We start from the raw sequence: 22,677 nt of genomic DNA, 5'->3' as shown, positions 1-22,677 counted from the left end.
GTGTTTCAGTTCATTATGAAGGATTTCATCTTTGGCTGGTGGCATTCTCTGAATGAACAATTAAGTCATTTATTAGAGTTAATCTGTTTTCTATCCCGTTCAACTTGAAGTCCACATAAAGTTGTAAATTTCCTATGGGACTTGGGTCTTTTGTGTGGAGATGAACTGAAGGAATTTTAAATCCAGTTATGTGCTTGTGTGCTAAAGGACTGAACCAATATTTGAAAAATAGTAAGAATGTTGGAATTTCTATTTCCTAAAAAGTTATATTGTAAAAGAAAAGAGTAAATAATAGGCATGGGCATGCACAAAATTAAGTAGTGTTTCTCAGTGTAGTGCTTCAAAGTTTTGTTTTTCATTTTGCCTGCGCTATTCTTTATTATTTGAGACTGGCCTCACTGAGGTATGACTGCAAACCTTCTAGATCCCATCCTCCTCTGAGGCTCCAGCTCTTCTGGCTCTTCTCTGGGACATTGTGATTTTTTTCAGGGGCCCATTCTAGATCAGTTACAAGTCAGAAAGGTTTTTGGGCAAAGAGGAACTTCATGTACTAAATGGAGCAGTGCTCCCTGAGTGGCGCCTTTCCCAGCATTGTTTTTCTTTTTTTAGAAATTCAAAGTATGGATCTAATGCCAAAGCTCCAAACCATAAATCCAATTTAAGCAAAGGACTTAAAAGTCAAAACTTAGGACTTAAGTGTACACTCGGAAGGAATGAGGAAGGCAGGAGGAGGATTGAATCCTCAACCAGCAACCCCACTTTGCTTCCTCCTGACCACTCTGCACCCCAAAACTTGTCTAAGTAGTGGAATTGGTTGAGTGAGCATTCAGTGACTATGTAACTGTATTTATGAACTAAAGTAAAAGTGAAAGAAACTTGAAACACGCAAAAAAAAAATTGAATCCATAATCTGCAGATTTTCTCACAGACTTGAGTAGGTTTTATTTCTGTTAAAATATGCCTGGCTCATCTACAGCTGTGCACCCAACAGCTCACTTTATGTTATATCAAAATATTCTCAATCTTTCAACTGCTATAGATTTCTGTCTTCCAAACCTTTGCTCTAATAAGCGAGATCTGTTTTCCTTTAACAACTTAGTTAGAAATAATTTCCTTTTCTCTCCCCACCTCCTCACTAGTGCCAACTCTACCTCAATTCCTAATTGTCCATAATCCAAACCCTTGGGAGAGGAAAAGGGTAGAGCTTGCCATACTTCTTTGTGTGTGTGAAGGGAGGGGCCGTAGTCCTAAACTGGTTCTTTGCCAATGATGATGGCTTCCATTTTTTTTTAATAAAGTTGCCTTTTTCTCATATTTGTTTTGTATCTTCAGATGAATGATTTTTTTTTTCAAAGTAGGCCTGAATTAGGGTATACAAAGCAGTAATTCTCTCCCTGGTTCCCTGGAGAGACAACCATCTATTCTCTTCTTGAACACTTCAGGGCCAGGGAAGCTGTTACTTTGTAGGAGAGTTGATTCGTTCTGTCACTGGACAGCTACATTTCTACACCCTCATGAATTCATTTATTCCTTTATTAATCATTTATTTATTGAGCGCCTAGTATAGGACAGGCACTCTTCCAAACACCTGGAATATAGTAGTGATCACAGAGATGACAGTCACCACCTTTGCTTAGGCTCAATCTTGGCATCACTCTACTTATGCCAAAGAGTCTTGAGTGCCAGCTCCATCATATCCTTGTGTTATCTTGGGTGAGACACATATTCCTCTGTGCCTCAGTTGTTTATGTGTAAAGTGAGAATAATAATACCACCTAGCTCGGTTGCTATAGGATCAATGAGTCAATAGAGATAAGGCACTTATAGTATTTCCTAGCCCAAAGTATGTGCTCAGGAGGTGACCACTGTTATTCTTCCTGCTATTACAATTAGCCTTGGCCCTTTCTGTTGGTGTGGCCTCATTATTTCAGGACTCACATCATATGTCCGTTTACTGATCCTGGGGATTACGGATGGCAATCTGCTTTGGCTGCAAGTTCCTTTCAGCTCCTAGCAGAGAGCCTGGACTAAAGTAGATGTTCTAGAAATGTCTGCTGAATGAGCCAGTTAAATATTTTGGATTTTGAAAATACACTTAAACGTAACATGGGAAGGATTTCTTCTTTTGTTTTCCAAGGTGAATTGATCTATCTATTCCTGTAGCTACATTGTGAAGTATTGGCAATTAATGTGCCATTAAGGATTCTTTGAAGAAATTGTTATGAAATGCCATTTATTTTAATCCTTAATAAATAAAAATGGTAAGAGGCACCACTTCCTAATAAATTATGCAGAAGGTTTGGGTTTTCAATATACATAGACCTTGTCACAACTGAACTCTAAATCCAAGGCTAAATTCTGCATCATCCTTTATGGAACTTCCACATTGATTTCCAGGAGTTTTGTTTTGTTTTGTTTTCCTTACTTTTTTTTTCATGACCTTTGGTTTAAATGTTTTTCCTCTCTAGTTGAAAGTGTCCATGTCAATAGTGATGAATAGGTATCTTTCAATGCCTTCTTCCTGCTCCCTACCCTGCTGCTTCAGAGGTTCTGGTCAGAGTGGCCTTGGCTTACAAAAGAGTTTATGACTGTCATCTCCTAGAAGCAGCTGGAAGACAAATGTCTAAAGCAGAAACTTAGAAGGGGGCATAGCTCCAATATCTGCGCCTTCCTTAAATGGAAGCAGCCTTACAGGGTTTATCAGTACAACTTTCAATGATTCATACAGATAGCTCTGCTCTTTGGGTGGAGGTTTCTGTGTAGCTCTAGATCTGAACACGCAAAATGGGATTATACCTGCTTTGAAATACTATTTCTCAAATGTATGAGCCTCAACTCTGGAGAAGGTATTGATCCTTGTCATGTGCGGTGATTTTCTTAAATTCAACTACGGTCCTAATTATTTTCTTAGCATAGTACATTTAGGGAAATGCTTCCTGACCCTGAAGCAAATGTATGCTAAAAGGATTTTTTTGTGTGTGCAAAGTTCCCAGTTTACTCCTCTACAATTTCTCTTAAGAAAGCTAATAAAATTATGCATCTACCATAATTCTTATTTACATGGTTAATGCAATACCATATATTGTTTGCAATATAATTTTCACTGAGAATCTTTGGATACTTTAATTTCAACAGATAACAGATGCCCTTGATTCCTTAACATCATACTCTTTGTAATGCTAATCGTCAATTTTAGATAGTGTAGTAACAGCTGGAGAGCAAATTAATATGACCTGCTATAGGTCTGTGGCTGTGAAAATTCCATGAGTGAGTCAAATAGTAGTTTTCAGATTCCTTACATTTAGAAAATCCCATTTCTAGTTTCTGAAAAGTGAATCATAGTTTGTAGTGATTTAACTGAATATATTAAATTTAACATGTGACCCTCAAGCCTTAGACTTCTCCTCCTCTATATCCTTACTGATTTCTTGTATGTTTGTTACATATATTTTTGAGAATAGAGCTGGAATTTCTGACAAAAATTTATATTTTTCTATTTCTCCTTGAAGCTCCATTGATTTGTGCTTCATGTAGTTGGAACGCTATCAGTTGATGCATAAACATTCAGAATTCTTGTGTATTCTTAATGAACTAACTCCTTAATCATTATTAAATAATCCATCTATATCCACTGTAAGATTCTTTACCCTGAAACCTCTTTTATCCTTTATTAATATTGATTGATGCTTTTTATCCTTTTGTTTGTTTGTTTGTTTATTTATTTATTTAAAGATTTTATTTATTCATGAGAAACACACACACACAGAGAGGCAGAGACACAGGCAGAGGGAGAAGCAGGCTCCATGCAGGAAGCCCAATGTGGGACTCCATCCCAGGTCTCCAGAATCAGGCTCTGGGCTGAAGGCAGCACTAAACCACTGAGCCACCTGGGCTGCCCTGTTTTTAGTTTTAGTAGCTATGCTAGGGTATAATTGTCATAAAATAATCTGTATATATTTAAAGTGTATACTTTTATGAATTTGACATAAGAAAACAGAGTCACACTCAAGATTATGAATATGTCCACTGTTCCAAAAGTTTCCTTATGCCTCTTGGCACTCCTGAGCTCCTGCTATTCTCTGTCTTTGACCAATCTCCTAAGTCACAGATCGTTTTTGTCACATTATATTTTTGTTTAAATTTTATAGAATATTATACAGATGGAATCCTATGACTTTTATTCAACACAATTATTTTGGAATCCATCTATTTTGTTGCATTTATCAATAGGCCATTCCCATTTTTTGCTGAGTAGTATTCCATTGTATAGCTATCCCACAGTTTGTTTATCTATTCATCAATCGAACAAACATTTGAGTTGTTTCCAGTTTGAGACAATTACAAATAATTACAAACAAACATTCACATATATGATTTGTATGGACATATGCTTTTATTTCTATTAGATAAATATCTAGGAGTGGAATGGCTAGATTATGTTGGCAGGTTTATATTGAACATTTTAAGAATCTGCAAACAGCTCTCTAAAGTGATTGGAGCACTTACTATTCCTCCCATTAGTATATGTAAGTTTCAGTGTATTCACATCTTTGCCAACAATTTGTCTGGTACTTTTAAATTTAATTTTAATCTTCTACTATGTGTAACTCTAATCCATTATGGTTTTAATTTTCATTTCCCCAATGACTGGTGATGTTGCTCATCTTTTTGTGAACTTCTTTTTCATCCACAAATATTTTCTGATAAAATGATATATAGTTTTGTGCATTTGTTTTATTATTATTGAGTTTTAAGTCTTTATGTATTGGTGGATACAAGCCTTTATTCAGGGTAAAATATGCAAATATTTTCACCCTATCTGTAACTTGTCTTTAGGTCTTTTAACAGTTTATTTTAAAGAAAAGAAGTTTTTGAATTTTTATGCAGTTTACTTTATCAATGTTTTCTTCAATGAATCATGCTTTTGGTGTCTTATCTAATACCAGAATATGGTATATCATTCAGGAGCTCAGGGTAAAATGAAAATGCAAGGCCTATGGTTAAAAAATTATTGACAATTTCAAGATGATATTATCAGAGCATTAAATCAAATATGGGGTCTTTCTAATAGCATATATGTTGTATATTCAAGTACATATAGTGTTTTTCCATTTCTCCCGCTTGTCATCATATGTTTCACTTTTACATGTTATAAACCCCACATTGTATTATTATTTTTGCCTAAACAGTCAATTATCTCTTAAAGAGATATAAATAACAAAAAATATATATGTATTGACCATCAGTTGTGTATTACCATCAGTAGTGCTTATTATTCCTTAGAGAAGGTCCTTATTTCTATCTGGTATCATTTTCTTTGTCTCTGAAGACCTTCTCTCAACATTTTTTGCAATGAAATCCATCTGATGATACACTCCTCTTTTGTATGTCCAAAAACATCTTTATTTTTCCTTTGTTTTTGAAATATATGTTCACTGTTTTAGGATTTTAGGATATTTTTTTTCTTTCAGTGCATTGAAGCTATTGCTCCACTGTCTTTTTCCTTGAATTGTTACAAATAAAATATCTGCTGTCTTTCTTGCCCTTTCTGTATATAATGTGTTTTTCCTACCTCTGGGAGAAAAAGAGATTGTTTCTTTATCATTCTTTGAGTACTTTTAGTAAGATGTGCCTTGATGTAGTTTTTGTCATTTTTCCTGTCTTTAGAGTTTATTAAACTCTTTGGATCTTTGGTTTTATACTTTTTAACAATTTGGGAATTTTTCAGCCATTGTTTCTTCAAATTTTTTTCCCCGCTTGTCTTGATACTAACTTCTGGAGATGCCAGTTAAACATACAAATTGTCACTTCAAGTCTTTGCACAACTGACTGAGGTAATAGTTCCAGTCCTGTGTGCTTTTGAAGCAATACTACTTCCAATCTTCTCAGATGGTTTTCTTCAGCCTGGGATAGCTTCCTTACATAAAATGCTGACAAGCACAGAGGTGAATTCTCATGGAAACTTTCTGCAGATCTTGGAAGTTTCTCTTTCAGCAGCTCTCTCTTCTCTAATACACTATATACCATCTACTTTGGTCTTTCTGGACTCTCAGCTCAATCTCCTCAATTTAGAAAGTCCACTGAGCTCTCCTCCCTTCTCCATGCCCTGGAATATTTCTCAGGAATTAGGACTCACCTCTTTTCTTTCTCATAACTCAGGGGCTGTCCAGTATCTTGCAGAATTCAATATGTCAATTTTTTATTGTTTCATGTGAAATGATACTTCTGGTCCCTGTTTATCTTGGTCAGATGTTGAAGTCACTTTTTAAAAAGTCTGAGACCCTTCAGTTTAAAGAATTATTAAGCTTTCTCAGATTATGGCATATGGTTCACGTAACATTCACATTCTTTTTCGGTTATAATTTCAGCATTGAAATTTGTTCATTATGATAGTATTTGATTATAAAATATTAGCAAATGTTAAGAGTACTCTTGGGCCTATGTTCCTCAAGCCATTTGGTTACATTTGATTAGCCTCTAACTTTATGAAGAACATAGTGAAAAAAAAAAAGAACATAGTGAGAGGCATGATTAATATTTATAATATGCAATTGTATTTTATCTCATAGTAAGTATAAAATGGCTTTTTGGTTGAGTAGCATAAAGTGAAAGGATTATAAAAATTAAAGAACGTGATTTTGTCCATTTAAATGGCAAAGTAAAACTTTTTCCCCCCATGCTTTGCTATTTGGCATGTGTGTGTGTGTGTGTGTGTGTGTGTGTGTGTGTGTGTTTATTGTGAACAAAGTATCATAAGTTCAATTTCCAACCTGTCAATATTTCAAGATGGCAGTGAGTTATTTCAGAATTCCAAAGGAGGTTTGTAGCAGTTATTGTCAATCATGGTTTTCTTAATTAAAAAAATCTTTTAATTAAGAAATAAAAAGTTATCATTGAACATTTGGAGACTAACTGAATAAGCTTGGAATATTCTGGAAATTTAACTAGAAATACTTAGTAATTGTACTTGTTGCAAAAATATTGCAAGGATTTTGAACACTCTTGAGATACTTATCTGAGAACACCATTAGGAACACAAATAATAAAATGTATCTTTAGACTTAAAAAAGGAAGTATCATTTAGATAGCAACTAAAATGAAGGATCTCAGATTCTACTCTTCCTATGACAATAGCATTTGAAAAATTAAGTAGAATACTCAGCTATTTGCTCAACAATTGAGGAAATATTATACCCTCAGTCAGCTAGCAGCATGGTGGATCCTGATACTTACACTAACAAAAAGAAGTTGGTACAAAATGTCCTCAAAGCAGTGTTAAATTTCTTTCAGTATTTGATATCATTGATGAAGAATCTGAACATGAATCATGTGTTCGTATTGATAAGTGCTGCAGATGCCACACAGAATGACATACCAGCACACTGAATGAGACAGAGCAAACTGCTTCTTTGCATATGCATGTATGTGTTCTGGCCAGGAGGAAATGAAGTAATTCATAAATTAGGAATCTGTGACAGGATATATTATTAGCAAAGCTTTCTTTAGATGTAATAGTAATAATGATTGGCTTGAATCCCAAGCATCATTGAAAGGCACACATTTTTTTTTCCTTTTCATTTTTTTTAGAGATAAAAGGAACAACATGCAAGGGGGGAGAGGCAGAGGGAGAGGGAGAAAGAGAGTCTTCAGCAGTCCCCATACCCAGTGCAGAGTCCAACTCGAGGCTTGACTTCACAACCATGAGATCATGAGCCAAAATCAAGAGTCAGATGCCCAACTGACTGAGCCATCCAAGCATCCCACATATTCTTCTTATTTAAATATGCACAAGAATTTTTAATATTGTCTTTTGCAGCTATATAATTAACATTGACAATTTATTTTTATATATATAATTGCAATTTAGAAGGAGTAAGTTAGCAAACCAACAAACACAATGTTTTATAATTATTCATCTTTATAAGTTATGAATAAATAAAGGGAAACAGTAGATCCAACTTTTTTGCCATTTTGTTGTCCAACGCTGAATTATGTTGGGGCTACAGGACTTCCAATGTGTTTCTAATATGTTAGAATCTTGCAATTAGAGAACCTCATTGGAAAATACTATTGGAAGGAGTTGCTTTTAACTGAGCTCTAAAGATGTGTTTCCTTTAGGAGCTTGTAGACACTGAATATTCAGAAAGCTAGTGAGAGTTCAGCCCTGCATTAGGAATTCCAGGAATCTTATTAGATCTGTCTGTTTTTTTGGAGCTGTGGGTCAAATATTGAACAGGATATTATGGGATGCCTTCCCTTTAGTCATCCTTTCAGATATTTTCCTCGAGAAAAGATTCTACTCACTGTTGTTTCCTTAATATACTTTACTAAGAGGCATTTTTTTTTTTACCAAGACAGTTTTGGAAAAAAAAATTTTTTTTTAATTATTGGTGTTTCCATTTCAAAACCTACATTTATTTTTATCAGGGCATGTTCTGCTCCTCCAATTCTTAAATAGGATACAAAAATGCGGGACACCTGGGTGGCTCAGTGGTTGAGCACCTGCCTTCAGCTCAGGTCATGGTCCTGGAGTCTCAGGATCCAGTCCCACATCCGGCTCCCTGCAGGGAGCCTGCTTCTCCCTCCGCCTGTGTCTCTGTGTGTCTCATGAATAAATAAATAAAATCTTTTTTTAAAAAAAAGGATACAAAAATGCATCTTGCCTTGAATGCCTTACATATAGATTCTTTCAAAGAATAGATTCAGTATTAGATATTTGTTGAACAGCTGCTATGTGCAAAAGCAGAGTATAGGCTACTTTGAATAACATACGATGCAAATTATCAAGGGATTTATAATCCCTTTAGTATTTGCTGGGCAGGAATACACATAAACCCAATAATTCCACACATGACTAACTGGCATAAAACCAAATCATACATTCTTTCTTATCCCTCTCAGTAGATTGCAAGCTCTTTGAGGACAAGAACTGTTTTTTTTGTTTTTTGGGTTTTTTTAATGCAAAATTATATCTCTAGTGCATATAGGCATAAGATTATGTTAGGCACTAGAGATAGGCTGTTCTAGGCTGTAGAATCAACAGTTAAAATTGAACAGAAATAGTAATGCATTGGATTGGGATGGTGGATTGGTACCACTCTGAACTAGCTGAAACACGGTTTCTAGAGGGATGGACCCTCGACGTAGCATGGGGGCAATTTCCAGGGGAAATTGAATGTCATCCTAGGTAAAGCACTAACAAAAAGATATAGAGGTTTTTTTCATAACTTTAGTTTATTTATCATTTTCCTAATGTCCCACCCCACCTTTTTTCTCAGCCCTTTGGAAGATCTCCTGGATATGGTTTATTTTTATGGCTGAATTATATGATAATTTATGGCTTTGGGTAAATTATTCACAATGCTATTTTCTGCAACTAGGAGTGCCAAAATCTCATTAGTTCTGCCACAAAAATGTCTATTCCAAAAATTGCTTTCTACCCTGTAAATAACATGTGATTTTTTTCCATAGCTAATAGAGGAGTGACATTTAAGAACCTTCACTGATAACCAACTAGTACCGAGATTTATGTGTAAACAAACATGGTGTGTCTGATGTATCTACAGTTTTATAGTTGCTATATAAAAACACATGCCATATTGTGCATTTTTCAATTTAAATAATGATTAAAAATATCTCCATCACTCTAAGGATTATCTTGATTTCTCTTTTGTCAGTCTGCACATTGCATGAAAACAATTTGTGACAGTGATTGATTTAAATGAACCCGCTTCTGAGAGAGTGATTGTTTTAATTAAAAATGTTGGATATTTTTTTCCTTGTATCTGAAGGCAGTTGAACTGATTTGCATTTCTTTCAGTTTCGAGTGTTGAGGCTAATATATTATGAAGCATTTTTTTCTTGAAACACATGCACATTAGCTTTCGTTATTTCTATTTTAATTAATGTCAGAGTGTATGGTTAGTATGGAGTTCCAGACAAGGAGTACCCTCAAAACATTTTTAGTAAAACATTCGAGTAAAATGTGTTATAGGGTAAGTATAATGAAAGAGAAAACAGAAGGAAAAAGGATAATTAAGACATAGTTTTCATATTTTCTTAAGCAGAGTAAATATTCTGAATTCATAAGTACTTTAGAAAAGAATAAGGAACTCTAACAGTTTTATGGGTTGAAAAATATTTTTGCATTTTTTTACATGGCTAGCTAGCTAAACTGTAGGTGTGGGATTTCAGGTATTTATTTTTCTTTAGTTATTAATTGACAGTTGAGGTTGTAGGGGTTTCATATATATCAGTACTAAAAACAAAATCCTTGGCTTCTATTTAACATTCATTAGAAGAATGTCACCAAACCCTCTTATCCTATTAGTTTAATGAAAAAAAGAACATGTACCTCATTATAAGCTTGTGTTTCATATATGTACTTTTTTAACTGTTTTATATCTCAAGGCATACTATTCATTTGGGGTGATGTTCTATTTTTATCACAGTAGATGTCCTAACATTTTCGAACACTTTTGGCTGACTTCATGTTAGATCTGAATAGATAGGGAGGTCATCATTGCTTTTGTTCCATATTTGTGTACTTGTTTTTAACCCTATAACCCATGTAGAGGATTTGTCATCTTTGCTGGGGTTTTTTTGGTGTTAAGTTTTCTTCTTTGAGTATCACCATTAATCCATACTGTCTGTTGGATTTTCCCCCCTAAAATATATCAACATTAGTTAAACTAGATAATGTAATTTATATACCTTCTTAACCTAGAAGGTATAAACTTCAGCATATTGCAAATCACTCATTGGAAACAATGACTGCAGCCAAGGTCATGGTGCCAACCCCTCAGAATTATAGGGTGCCCAACCTGCCTCAGGTACTTCAAGGACCTCATATGATATGTGACCCTGAAGATTCCGAAGTCAGCTCATGTTAAGTATTTACAAAGCTTAGTTGTTTTTTTTTGTTTTGTTTTGTTTTTCGTTTTTGGAGATGACGATTAAACAGGAAGCTCCAGTATTGGATCTTCACATACTGCAATCCATTGCCTTTCCCTCCTCTTTGGGGTGAGACAGCCCACTGTAGATGTTCTTTTTTGAGAGACTAGTGCTTCTCTTGCAGCTGCCCAGACAGGGTCTTGTTCATTCCGGCAGTCATGTGAGATATCTTACTGATATCAATATGTGTAAGTGAGCTGTCCAGCACATATTAGGCTGAAGTTGAGACTTGCTGTAGGGTGAGAATATGTAGGATTTTTCTCCTCTACACAGTAGATCTAGAAACTTAATCATACCATTGCCTGACCACATACAACTGATGTGGTTGTTTTCTCAGGAAAATTGTCTCATTTTCTTTTGTTTTGTATCTGTTATGATTATTTGGCTTTGTACTCTTGGCCTTTGAGGAAAGTTTTTTTTTTGTCTTCTTTTTTAATTATTTGAAAGTGACCTCGAGCTATAAATGACCTCATTGCACAATAGCCAATTTTATAAGTGAGGATTATAGTGAAGGTTTTATGGATATGTGACTAAGCACAAAGAGAAACTAATAAGTGGAATCCTTGAAAATTTGGGGCATCAGTTAATCTACAACAGTAATATGCATTTAGGATATTTGTATATATGTATGCAATATTATTTGCATGTTGAAATGTTATTTTTACACATCCTTTGTCGAAAGGCACTAATATTTAAATCTGCATTTTCATTATGAAATTTAGGAAATTTTTAAAATAATAAAATGTTGAAAAATATGTATTCTAGTAACCAGAAAAATATATTTATATTTCACATTTTGGTGTATTCTTTCCCGTGTATCTTTATAGTATTTTTCAAATAGTCATACTCATTTTATTTATATACACACGTCATTACAAAAAAGTTTATAACACCAAAGATTTATTTTTGAGTTAGAAGTCTGGAAAGCACAACTAAAAAAAAGTTTTGGACACTTTTTAGGCTCTACTACCATCCTGGATTTCATGCTGTTGTTCTGATTGACACTCTTATTAGCAATATATGAGATTACTAGATAAATTACACTCTAACCCAGTCAGCATTCATTAAAATATATATATATATTGCCCAGGTCCTATTTATTTAGACCCCAGGAATGTAATGGTAAGCAATATTATACATTTCTATTTCCTTCATGAAACTTACAATACAGTTTGGAGAAAGAGATCAATCATACAATTGCACGAATAAATGTGAAATTCAAACCATGAATTATAAAGCAAAATACTAACACTTGTTAACCTCCATGGTGGGTACATAGATATAGGTTGAATTAGTTCTTGTAACTTTAAATGTATTAAAAATATTTCAAAATTAAATAATTTTGATGTTTTAAAAATGAGTAATGCCTATGAAGAATGCTGCCATAAAAGTGTTCAAGGGAGGAGTCTGAATTCCTGACAATTCATGTGTCAGGAAAATGCCCCAGAGGAAAAGTTGATGGAGCTGAAATTGAGAAGGAGGAAAAGGAGTAAAATATGCAAAGATTTATGCATGTGGATGTGTGCACAAGGAAGCATCTTTATGCAGGTGAGAATATCTGAGACAGAGAAGGTTAAGAGGATGGGATAAATGTGGGGGATTATGGGATATTTGTAGGCAGCCAGCAGTGACCCAGCCTGGGCTATGTGCAGGGTATGGCGTGGAGTAGTAGAAAACAAAGCTGGGCAGATAAGATGGGGCCCCACTGCTGCAGGGCATGTGAATAGTTCAGTGGATGGCCAGAGCCACTGCATGTTTCCTTTTCTGATAGATTGGAACAGGCACACGGTAGGTGGGATAACTACCTAAGAGAGGTTACAAGGGGCTGAAGTGCTACCAGCAGTGAAAATAGAAAGTGAGCGAGATTGTGAAGACAGCATCTGCAGGAAGCAGGCAACTGTTTAAGTGGAATGACAAAGGCAAGCACGGTGGTGATCTTGAGCGGCTGAGACAGTTCACATGAGTCATGAAGTCAGGGGTACAAGTACAAGGAAGGAGAGTGACACTAGATGAGTTGAAGACTACAGTATTAGATCTGCAACTTTGGTGAGGGTTTCAAAGGTGCAGATTTATTGGAGATGTGGCCAATGGCAAAGTAGGGCAGATCACAGAAGAGATTTTCAAGCATTTTGATTCTAGCCTCATGTTATTGTTTTAAATCACAGATTCAGCTCCAAGTATGCAGGATTTGGGTTTATATATAATTGTGATTAATCTTTAAAAACTTAGTTTAAAAGAGAAAACAAGATTGTCTTTGCATTTTATTTTAGGTTTTTAAGATGGTTTAGGTCAATTGTTCAACTTCCAAAAGCCATGTAGTTTACTGGTTAGCCGGGGAGGATCATGTTTGAACCCTCAACTGGACACTTGTCAGTTTTGTGCTTTTTGTCAATTACTCCATTGCTCTGTCTCCACTTGCTCAGCTTCAAAGCGGGCTTCCCATTAAGTAAGTTGTGGTGAGTTCAATGAGTTAATCCTGTAATGTACTTAGAACAGTGCCTGGCACCTGAGAAAAGCACAATCAATGTTATTATGGTTTCTAAAAAGAAAACATCAAATAATGTGAAACTAGGTACATAGAAACCAATTTGGTTTCATTTCTTTGAATTTAAGTGAGAACTTAAAAACACAGTTCCGTTGTTTTCTTTATACTTCCTTATTAGAAATGAGAATGTGAGCAGGAAGGGCTCACTTGGCCTTATGACCTCTAGTTTCATCCATGTTGTGACAAATGACATAATTTCCCTCTTTTTGAAGGCTGAATAATATTCTGTTGTGTATAGATACTCATTTTCCTCATCCATTCACTCACTGATGGGCACCTAGATTGTTTCCATATCTTGGCTAATGTGAATAATGCTGAAATGAATATGTGGGTGCAGATATCTCTTCAAGACCCTGATTTCACTTCCTTTGGCTATGTACCCAGAAGTGGGATTGCTGGATCAACTGAGTTGGTAGTCGAATTTTTAATTTTTTGAGGAAGTTCCATACTGTTTTCCATAGTGGCTGCATCAGTTTGCATTCCCACCAACAGTTAAGAGGGTTCCTTCTTCACATCATTATCAATACTTATTATCCCTTGTCTTTTTGGTCATAGAAAAAGAAAAAAAAGAAGTGTTCTCTTTAAGTGTGAGGGAGTTTGTGGTGGTTGTGTGTCTTGTACTGCCTTGCCTGACCTACTTAATTCAAGTCCAGAAGATGTAGTAAGCTAAAATGTAAAATTATTAAAAATAAATAATTCAGAACATAAAGGTTTTGCAGAAGAATTGTCAATCCCTGAAATCCTCTGTATGTCTTCATGGCAATTAAGAACCCACCTTTTTACCTTTGTCCTCTTCTTTTCCATGCTATTTATCTTCAGTGATGAGTGTAAATACAATGCAGCATAAATAATTAAAGAAATCCTCAATACTTTAGAGGGTTGGTAGCCCAGTCAAATTTTACTGAGTGATGGGCAGACTAAGATGCAAGAGTAATTTTTCCACTAAAGCATATCTTAGAATTGTATACTAATTTTTAAAGGTGTATACTACAGAATAAGGAACATACGTCAGACAATCCCAATAATCACTTAGATTTTTTTTTATCCTAGTCTTCTAGAAGCATCTACACTCTATTATATTTAGTCACATTGATGTGACACTGTGGTGTTCATGCATTATTCCCCAGATTTTCTTCACTCTCATTCAATCTTTGAAGAAAATCTGTGTACCATAAATTCACTTTTCAAATGATTGGTTATAGCATATGTACAAAACAATAGATATTGGCATTTTCTTTTAAATTTTTGAGCATTAAACAAAAAGCTAAGGGTATTCTGGTTTGGAACAGCCTTTTTTTTTTTTTTTGGCATGTGTATTTTTTGTGTGTGTTCACCTGTTGGCAAATCCACAAATTTTCTGTCAATTACTAGGTAGTAGCCTTCATCATTCTATACCATTCTAATGTTTTGTTAGTATGATCTGATTGCATTTGCATGTCTCATTCAGCAGTTCTGGAGAGGTGCCAGTTGCCATGGCAAGAACTATGATGTCCAACATCAAATCTAGTCATGAGATGGGGATGGCCTTTGAAAAGCTACATATAAATATTTATATTCAAAGGTACAACTGTTGGTCCTTTGCGAAGCCTGGGTCACTTGAATGGTTATCTTTTCAATGAATCATCAGATGAGAAGTCTGTTACCATATTTCCCTTTTTGTTTTAATAAACTTCCACTGTCCTTTATCTTTTGCCTTTTTGGTTAAGAATCAAATCCATATTTTATAATTTCATTCTCCTTTTTAGATATAAATCTGTTTAATATGTCTAATTTGTCTGGATTATGGCCACAGAACTGACCTCACAGCATAGGTTTGTTATTGTGCCTTACCCTGAGTTCAGAAATCAACTTTTCCATTTTCCTACGGGTCATGCATGAGTACCAGATGCTTCCATACCCATTAGAGTAACCCTTTAGACATCAAAGAAACACTCTCCACAAGAGGGCTTTTTCTAAGAATGCATATCAAAATATTAGTTTGATTAAAAAAATACAGGTTTTTCACCTTTTGGGATTACTTGTCAAATTAAGTAAAAAGAAAAATCCATTTAAAAGCCTTTAATAAGGTTTCTTAGAGCCAGAAGTGTGTAAAAACTCTTGTACATTCATCCTGAATGATATTAAACTATTATACCAATTAGTTTAGGACTTAACTAATAATTAAACCAATAGATCAAGTAGCTTAATTGTTTCTGATTAATCATTGAAATCCTCACATTAGTTTTATAAAATGACCCATTTTCTGCAGCTGCCAAATGCAGCTTATGACCTTCTATGATTAGTATGCACCAGGTTTGATAAGTACAGAGGAATCTGGGAGACATAGAATAAAAGGTGCTACTTCTATCAAATGCCCTCTTCTGAAAAAGAAAGAAAAGAACCAGAAAAAGAAATAAAAAACTCTATTGTGACACGTTGTGAGGCTTATGATAACTATGTTTGCCTTTCAGATCCCCAGCTCAAGGGTATAGTGACCAGGTTATATTGCAGGCAAGGCTACTACTTGCAAATGCACCCTGATGGAGCTCTCGATGGAACCAAGGATGACAGCACTAATTCTAGTAAGTGACAACCTCAGGCCACCCGCTAACACAGTTGGTAGAAGATACGCTGCTACAAAAATGACTTTTTAAACTACATTTACAAGTATTTGTTACGTTGGTTCATTTTTACAAATGTTACACGCTAGAAGGCCAGTCATAATTTTACTTAGACCACATGGATGAAAACAGGAACAGAGCAACACCAGAAGCCTGTTGTTGTAAGATAATTAGTTTCTCTTTCTTTCTTTTTTTTTCCTTAAAACAATCATCAGACCCAGCATTCTTGTTACTTTTATCTCATAAAAGTAAAGTAAGTACACTAGTGCATTTAGATGAAAGATGAATCCATGTTTCCTTTGGAGATATTTTTATTAGGCCTGTAGGTTTTTAATGGTAACTGTGGAAATTCAAGAGCTATAAGGATTAGTTGTTTCAAATCACAGAAATGTAATTTTTCAAATTCTTTGCATTCAACAGGAAAAGTTAGTATCTCTTTTTTAAAGAGAGGACATGAAGGCTCTATGCCTTTAAATACATTGTACAAAATGTTTAACTACTTTACAGAATTGGGTCTGTGATGACTTGTCTTAAATTGAAAAGCCACTGACCCTGGTTGTATTGGTGTTTCTTCATTTTACTGTTTTTAAATATAGATCTTTTCTTCATATTTTCATTTTAGTGTCCTTCCTTATCCAATTGTCTGTTTTTTCCTTTCCCATTTTCTATTTATACTAGTACTGGATTCCTTTTAATTTAGCACATCAGTTCTAAAATAGACACTCTCTACTTCTCAGGAGAATTAATGAAAAGCAAAGACTGATTTTATTGGACATATTTATTCACATATTACTAGTGGATCAGGAATGGATATGAATTTTTTCATCCATTTAACACTTACCCTTCATATATAGAGCATCATTCCATGAAAAGAAGGGAGGATTTGAATACACAAGACCAAATTATAGGTACTTTCTGTTTCAAATTTTAGTAATCAAATTTTCAATAGCACTGAGAATAGCTAATAAAGGAGACTGTTTTTGCATTTGGTGTTACTATGTGAAATGTCAATATTTTTCCAGCCATTGCATTTACTTTTTAGATTTTGGAATTTGCTTCATTTTAAATTTTTCTTTCAATTTAAAAATTTTTCTGTTTGCATTTCCTCCTTTTAAATTTCTAATCTTTTTCTCCCTTTGTGTCTATTATGTTGTCCTTTTGTCCTTTTAAACTTTTCCCTATCATATTTGTTCATTGATTCTCTGTCATTGTTGTTTATTTCCTTCTTCGATTTAGAAGAAGAGAAGGTAAAGCAGTTCAAACACAAGGAAGAAAGATAAGTTATTTTTACTCATAAGAGTGAGGTCAACTATTGTTTAGTTGTTGGGATTTTGCTATTAGGTTGAACTTTTTAAAAGTATAAGTCCTTGACTATCTTTGATCTATAAAAGATGTCAGTTTCTTCTAGTTCAAGCTAACACATGCATGTCTGCTCATTTTCTTCTCCCTATCTTTAACTCCTACCCATTCTTTGACAAAAGGCACTCTCTTTCGTTTATGTCTTATTCTTGTGGGGGTCATGGACTCTTGAGACTTGTAAGTGCTGGTGTCTTCAGTATTCTCTGATTTCCTTCAACAAAGTTCAGTGGAGCATGAGCACTAGTTTTCCATAACTCTGATCATTGTAAGATTAAGACATTCTGACTTAGAAGTTGAGGCCATGCCTTATGACCAGGTTTTTAAGAAAGGAAATAAACCATAGCTATATGGAAATTATGTTTAGTTGAACTTCTCAGAACAAATAATTTCCTTCAAAGTTTTTATGTATTTTTTCCTATCTTCTTTGGTTTTTGTAATGCCAAACAAGTTAGTTGTTTTTAATGATGGAAATCAATATTGAATTAAGAATTGTTAGGTAGACACCATCTTTTATAGCATATTACTTCAGAACTCAATAAGCAGCACGATATTTTCTACACTGTGAAAGTGCAGATGTAGGCATTAAATGCACACACGTAATTATATCTGGTTATCTGAAGAATATTTAACACTAAACTGAAAAGCTGAGACACAAAAGATACACAATCTTCTGTTTCATAAATGTGTGAGGCTTTTCTCCTGCTGCATAGCTGCATTAGAAGAAACAAGAATCTTGGGACAACACTTGAAATCCTCTCTAATCCCCCTATGTGCTGATGAGGAATGAGGAGTTCCTGTGTACAAGCAAACCAGAACGAAGTCATAGCACCTACACTCTTGGGGCTTGCATTCCTGTACAATAACTGGCCCATAGCTTCTTTACTTACAAGTTCTGTTGGCATTTTATGTTCATGTTTAACTAGTTAGGTTAGTTTTGTTACCATTTCAACATTTGCAAAGACATAGCAGAAGAGAGCAAAATGGGGTATGATAAAGATTCTCTCCTCAAAAGGCTATAAAAATTGTATGACCATAAAATTTAATAAAACTTGGCAGGACTATAGCAGCTTTATAAAAGCAATGGGAAGTTACTAATTAACACTACTTTTGTTGCCATCACATTTGTAAATGAAAACCACACTGTTTTTAGGTGGAATTTAAGATTATTTCCTTTTCTTTGGTTCATTACAGCAGTCTTAGGAATCTTGAGAAAATCATAAACTGTGAATAGTATTCTATAAAAAGGGAGGGAGCACTAGAGATGCTGGCAGGCAAGTCCTAATGGGAGCACAGTCCTTTCATTTGAGGAAGTGTGTGATGTAGCAATTCACAGATGCATTGCAGATTTTTGATAATTATTTGAATATAAAACAAAGATTAATCATCTGTAAGTAGGGGAAATGAGAAATAACCTAAAAGTCACCATGATGCCCCCCTAAAAATTACCAAATGACAAAACTGAGGCTTGAACCTTCAAATCTTTGTGATTTGAGTTGTATACATCTCCCACAACTAAACATGAGCTTATTTAAAACTAGGTAAAGTCAGAACCACCCAATTAAGTTGCCTTTGCCCAAATTTTCAGATGAGTTGAAAAGAGAGGGAATGGCCAACAGGCAGGTGAACCTGACATACTAAAGTCTTCCCAGGGCTTTCTAGCCTCAGATCTAGAAATCTCCGGGAGGAAAGATGGCAAGAAGATGGTTGATAATGGATGATTGGTTCTAATAGAGAAGATACTGTAGCAACTTGAGTGTTTATTGGTTTCCATGTCTTCTGGAAAGATCTTTAACAAGAAGAAGTGAGTATCCAGATTACTTCATCACCATACTTATTTTCAAGGGTGTTACTTGTTTAAAATTATTCGAGCTTCCCCTCTACCTACTAAATGTTACCATTACTATGAACTATGGCATTTGATTAAGAGGTGGTTTTCTTTTCCCCCAATTGGCTTTTGGGGATGCCATGAGGTTTTCCTGTGCTCTTAAACTCAATACTTCCATTACCAGACTTAATAAATGCTACAAGCAGAATAGGACTATAGAAATATCAATATGCTAGTAACTATAGCAATATTAAAATTTCACATGAACCAGTTCCTCTCACCTTAGGAATTCCAGGCCTGATAATTTAATGTGTAAAAAATTGCCCACCACTCACATTGATCACCTCTGCACCATCTTGGGATGGCGGTTTTCACTTCAGCTGTACTTCTGGGTCATTTGAGGAACTTAAAAAAAAAATCCTTATGCTCTAAACCCTAACCCCACCTCCAGAGATTCTTATTTAATTTAGTCAGTCTGTGGTTGGTCATGGCTGTCCTCTTTTATGAATACAGCTAGTTTTAAAGTATAGCCAGGGTTGAAAATCACTATTATATGGAAAACTAGAGTATTCCACAAATAAACAAAGTAGCATGTACATCTTATTATTCTAACTCCCCTAGGCTTTGTAAACATTGCTTTATAATTATATAAAATACAAAAGGAATGGAAAAATATAATGATGTCTCAATTAATTGGATATCTGTAGTTATAATTAACACCATGGATTCATTATGGTCAGCTCTGAATGACCTCCCACATGACAGTGGTTATATTGATTCACTTTGTATTATCATTCGTAAATGATAATAACTAACATTTTATAATTCAGGTCCCAACAAAAATCTTAGGGAAAAAAACAGAATTTTTTTATGACCATTTTAAACTATCATCTATAATTTTTCTGTTTTCCATATCACATTATTTTGGTGATTTCATGATGTTCTTACTTTCTAGAAGTATAACAACTGGCCTATATCAAATATACGGCACCTACAAATACCATTAAGATTATATAAAGATTAGAATAATTAAGTTTCAGAGGGTTAAGTTAGAATAGTTTTCAAGGAGAGGCATACAATTATGTTTTTCCTCCAGAATTTTTGCACACCAATCAGGCATTGTTCTATGGTGCCCATCTTTTCAAAATATAAGGGAGATGGGACAGTTTAGGTGTTCTGGCTAAGAATGGAATGGTCAATGGCCCTTTCCCATGAAGAAGGAATACTGAGTTACAATGACACAAGTACCTCATACTGCTCAATGACTCCCACTTATGTTTACTATTTAAGTAATAGAAGTGAGCAAGCATAAGCCTCATTCTTCCATAACATGAGCCCCTAAAATCCCATGGAAGATGGTCCAGTGTTATTTTGCATTGTGAAAGCTAATATCCACCTAACCATAAACATTCCTTGAATATTCCTGTAGGAATAATTATCTACATCCATGGCCACCATGTCCTTTCATCAGAAACATCTTGAGATCTTGGGATCAGTAGCATGTAATAATTGAAAGAGAGTGTATAATGGCCCCCCTCATTCTGAGAAAACATATGGTGCCTCAGAATTAAATAGAAACTAATTTATAAAGTCCATTTTTAATTATGTTCTTAGTAGGCCCATAAATTGAAGTCAATGTTGCCTATGTTTTTACAATTATTTATCTTTTTTGGAATATAGTTAAGAACTTGACCTCAGGTATTTTGTTGACTTGTTTACTTCAGCCTTTCAGTACTGTTGTTGCCCGTTCTGGGCTGGTCCAGTTGCTTGGAATTAATCTTCCATTAAGACCTTGAATGGAAACAGATAATCACACTGTGGATAATTAACAGTCCTCTTATAAGTGCATCCATAATAAAGTCCCCCAAACCATCTAGCAGTTATTACTAAGAATGGTGCTAGAATACTTACTGAAGAGCCAACATATAACCTTGGCATGGAAACCTGTTATGAGGATGTTAAGGTTTTTCAAAACATCAATGATAACATTGCTTTCTGTACTATGTGAAAAATATAAAAATACATTCCTTGTCAATAAAGAAAGAGATGAAACGTGGAAATATAAATTAGTTTTTATCCCTTAGATGGGGTAAATTGAACACTTTTCCCTCTTTTATTTTTATAGTTTTATGAGTTATTAGTAAAGAAAATGTCTCTAAAATGTGCATGCCATTCAGTATGATTAGTTCTTTCTAAATTGAGCACATTGGCAGGTGCACATCTTTTCTGGGCTCTGCTGGCATCTCATATTGGTTCAGCAAGAGTAATTCCGTTTTGGAATTACCTTTTTAACTTCTGGCCTGTCCTACATTGCAGTGATAAAGCATACTTTCTGCATGAAAGACCAGAATAAGCATTCAACTTGGACTTTTAAAAATTCCACTCTTTGAGAATCTTCAGAGATGATTTCCTTTGGTATCAAATGATGTCAGAGACTGTGATATGGGAATCATGATTACAGGCCTGATTCTGTTTATTGTTCTATCAGTTCTTCAGAATGGTATAAGCAGACCGTTAAGATGTACAAAATGAAGCTCAAGTGCTAATTTTACCCATTGCAGAAACATTTTAATTATAAAGAGAGAAATAAAAGTTAATTAATTGGAACTTCTCAGAAGTTTGTAACAAAGATTATTATTTTTTTAAATAAAAGAAATGAGGGAGGGAAAAGTGATGGCAAGGTTTTTGCTTCTCTCTGCCCATTCATGACAGGCCATGTTTATCTTTACAGCACTGTTCAACCTCATACCAGTGGGACTGCGCGTTGTTGCCATCCAGGGAGTGAAGACAGGGTTGTATATAGCCATGAATGGAGAAGGTTACCTCTACCCATCAGTAAGTAACAAGCCAAATATATTGGTTATTCATTCAATGTTTGCAAAATACCAGTAGCAGCAAAAACAAAAATGAAAAGGATCTGTATCTATTGATTCTGCCATTTTTGCTTTAATATTTGATCTCTACTACGATGCTATATGGGCTGTTTATTCATTATTCATCAACGTTTGATAATATCAGTATATCAAAGAGAAAAGTAATATTACTTCTTAAAGTTGTGCATTTGCATATTTTTAAAAAATGAACGAGTTTGTAGACAATTGAGTAATTTCAAAAGAATTGATGTTAATATGTTTTTTATTTCTCTTTAGAAATGTACTTGTCTTAGAAAGTTTATAGTAGAAGATTATTTTGTAAAAAGAAGCAGAATAACATGAATTCTAAATAAGAAAATTTAAAGAGTGTAGTTCTTTTAAAAATAGAAATTCAGGTTGTATTAATGTTTTACTGGGGAAAATACTTCTAATGTAAAATGTATATTGTATTTAAATCTAAGCAAGTCTTCTTTGTTGTGTGTTAATGTGTACTAGAAGTTGAGTACCTTTTTAGCCATATGA

The 22,677-nt window shown here is 34.6% G+C and overlaps 1 protein-coding gene across 3 annotated transcripts in view; it reads left to right on the top strand.

Moving 5' to 3' along the window:
* Nucleotides 1-22,677, top strand: part of FGF14 (fibroblast growth factor 14) — a 613,348-nt gene that overhangs the window by 472,657 nt on the left and 118,014 nt on the right. For 2 of the 3 annotated variants that reach the window (XM_055335922.1, XM_055335924.1), the window contains exons 2-3: nt 15,949-16,059; nt 22,014-22,117. In XM_055335922.1, the coding sequence (XP_055191897.1) occupies nt 15,949-16,059; nt 22,014-22,117 (215 nt within the window). The remainder of the gene's footprint in view (nt 1-15,948; nt 16,060-22,013; nt 22,118-22,677) is intronic. The other variant, XM_055335925.1, reaches the window with a different exon arrangement.

This window comes from Nyctereutes procyonoides, unplaced genomic scaffold (genome assembly GCF_905146905.1).
Source record: "Nyctereutes procyonoides isolate TBG_1078 unplaced genomic scaffold, NYPRO_anot_genome, whole genome shotgun sequence".
Lineage (NCBI taxonomy): Eukaryota > Metazoa > Chordata > Mammalia > Carnivora > Canidae > Nyctereutes > Nyctereutes procyonoides.
This window is presented reverse-complemented; position numbering and strand designations above follow the sequence as displayed.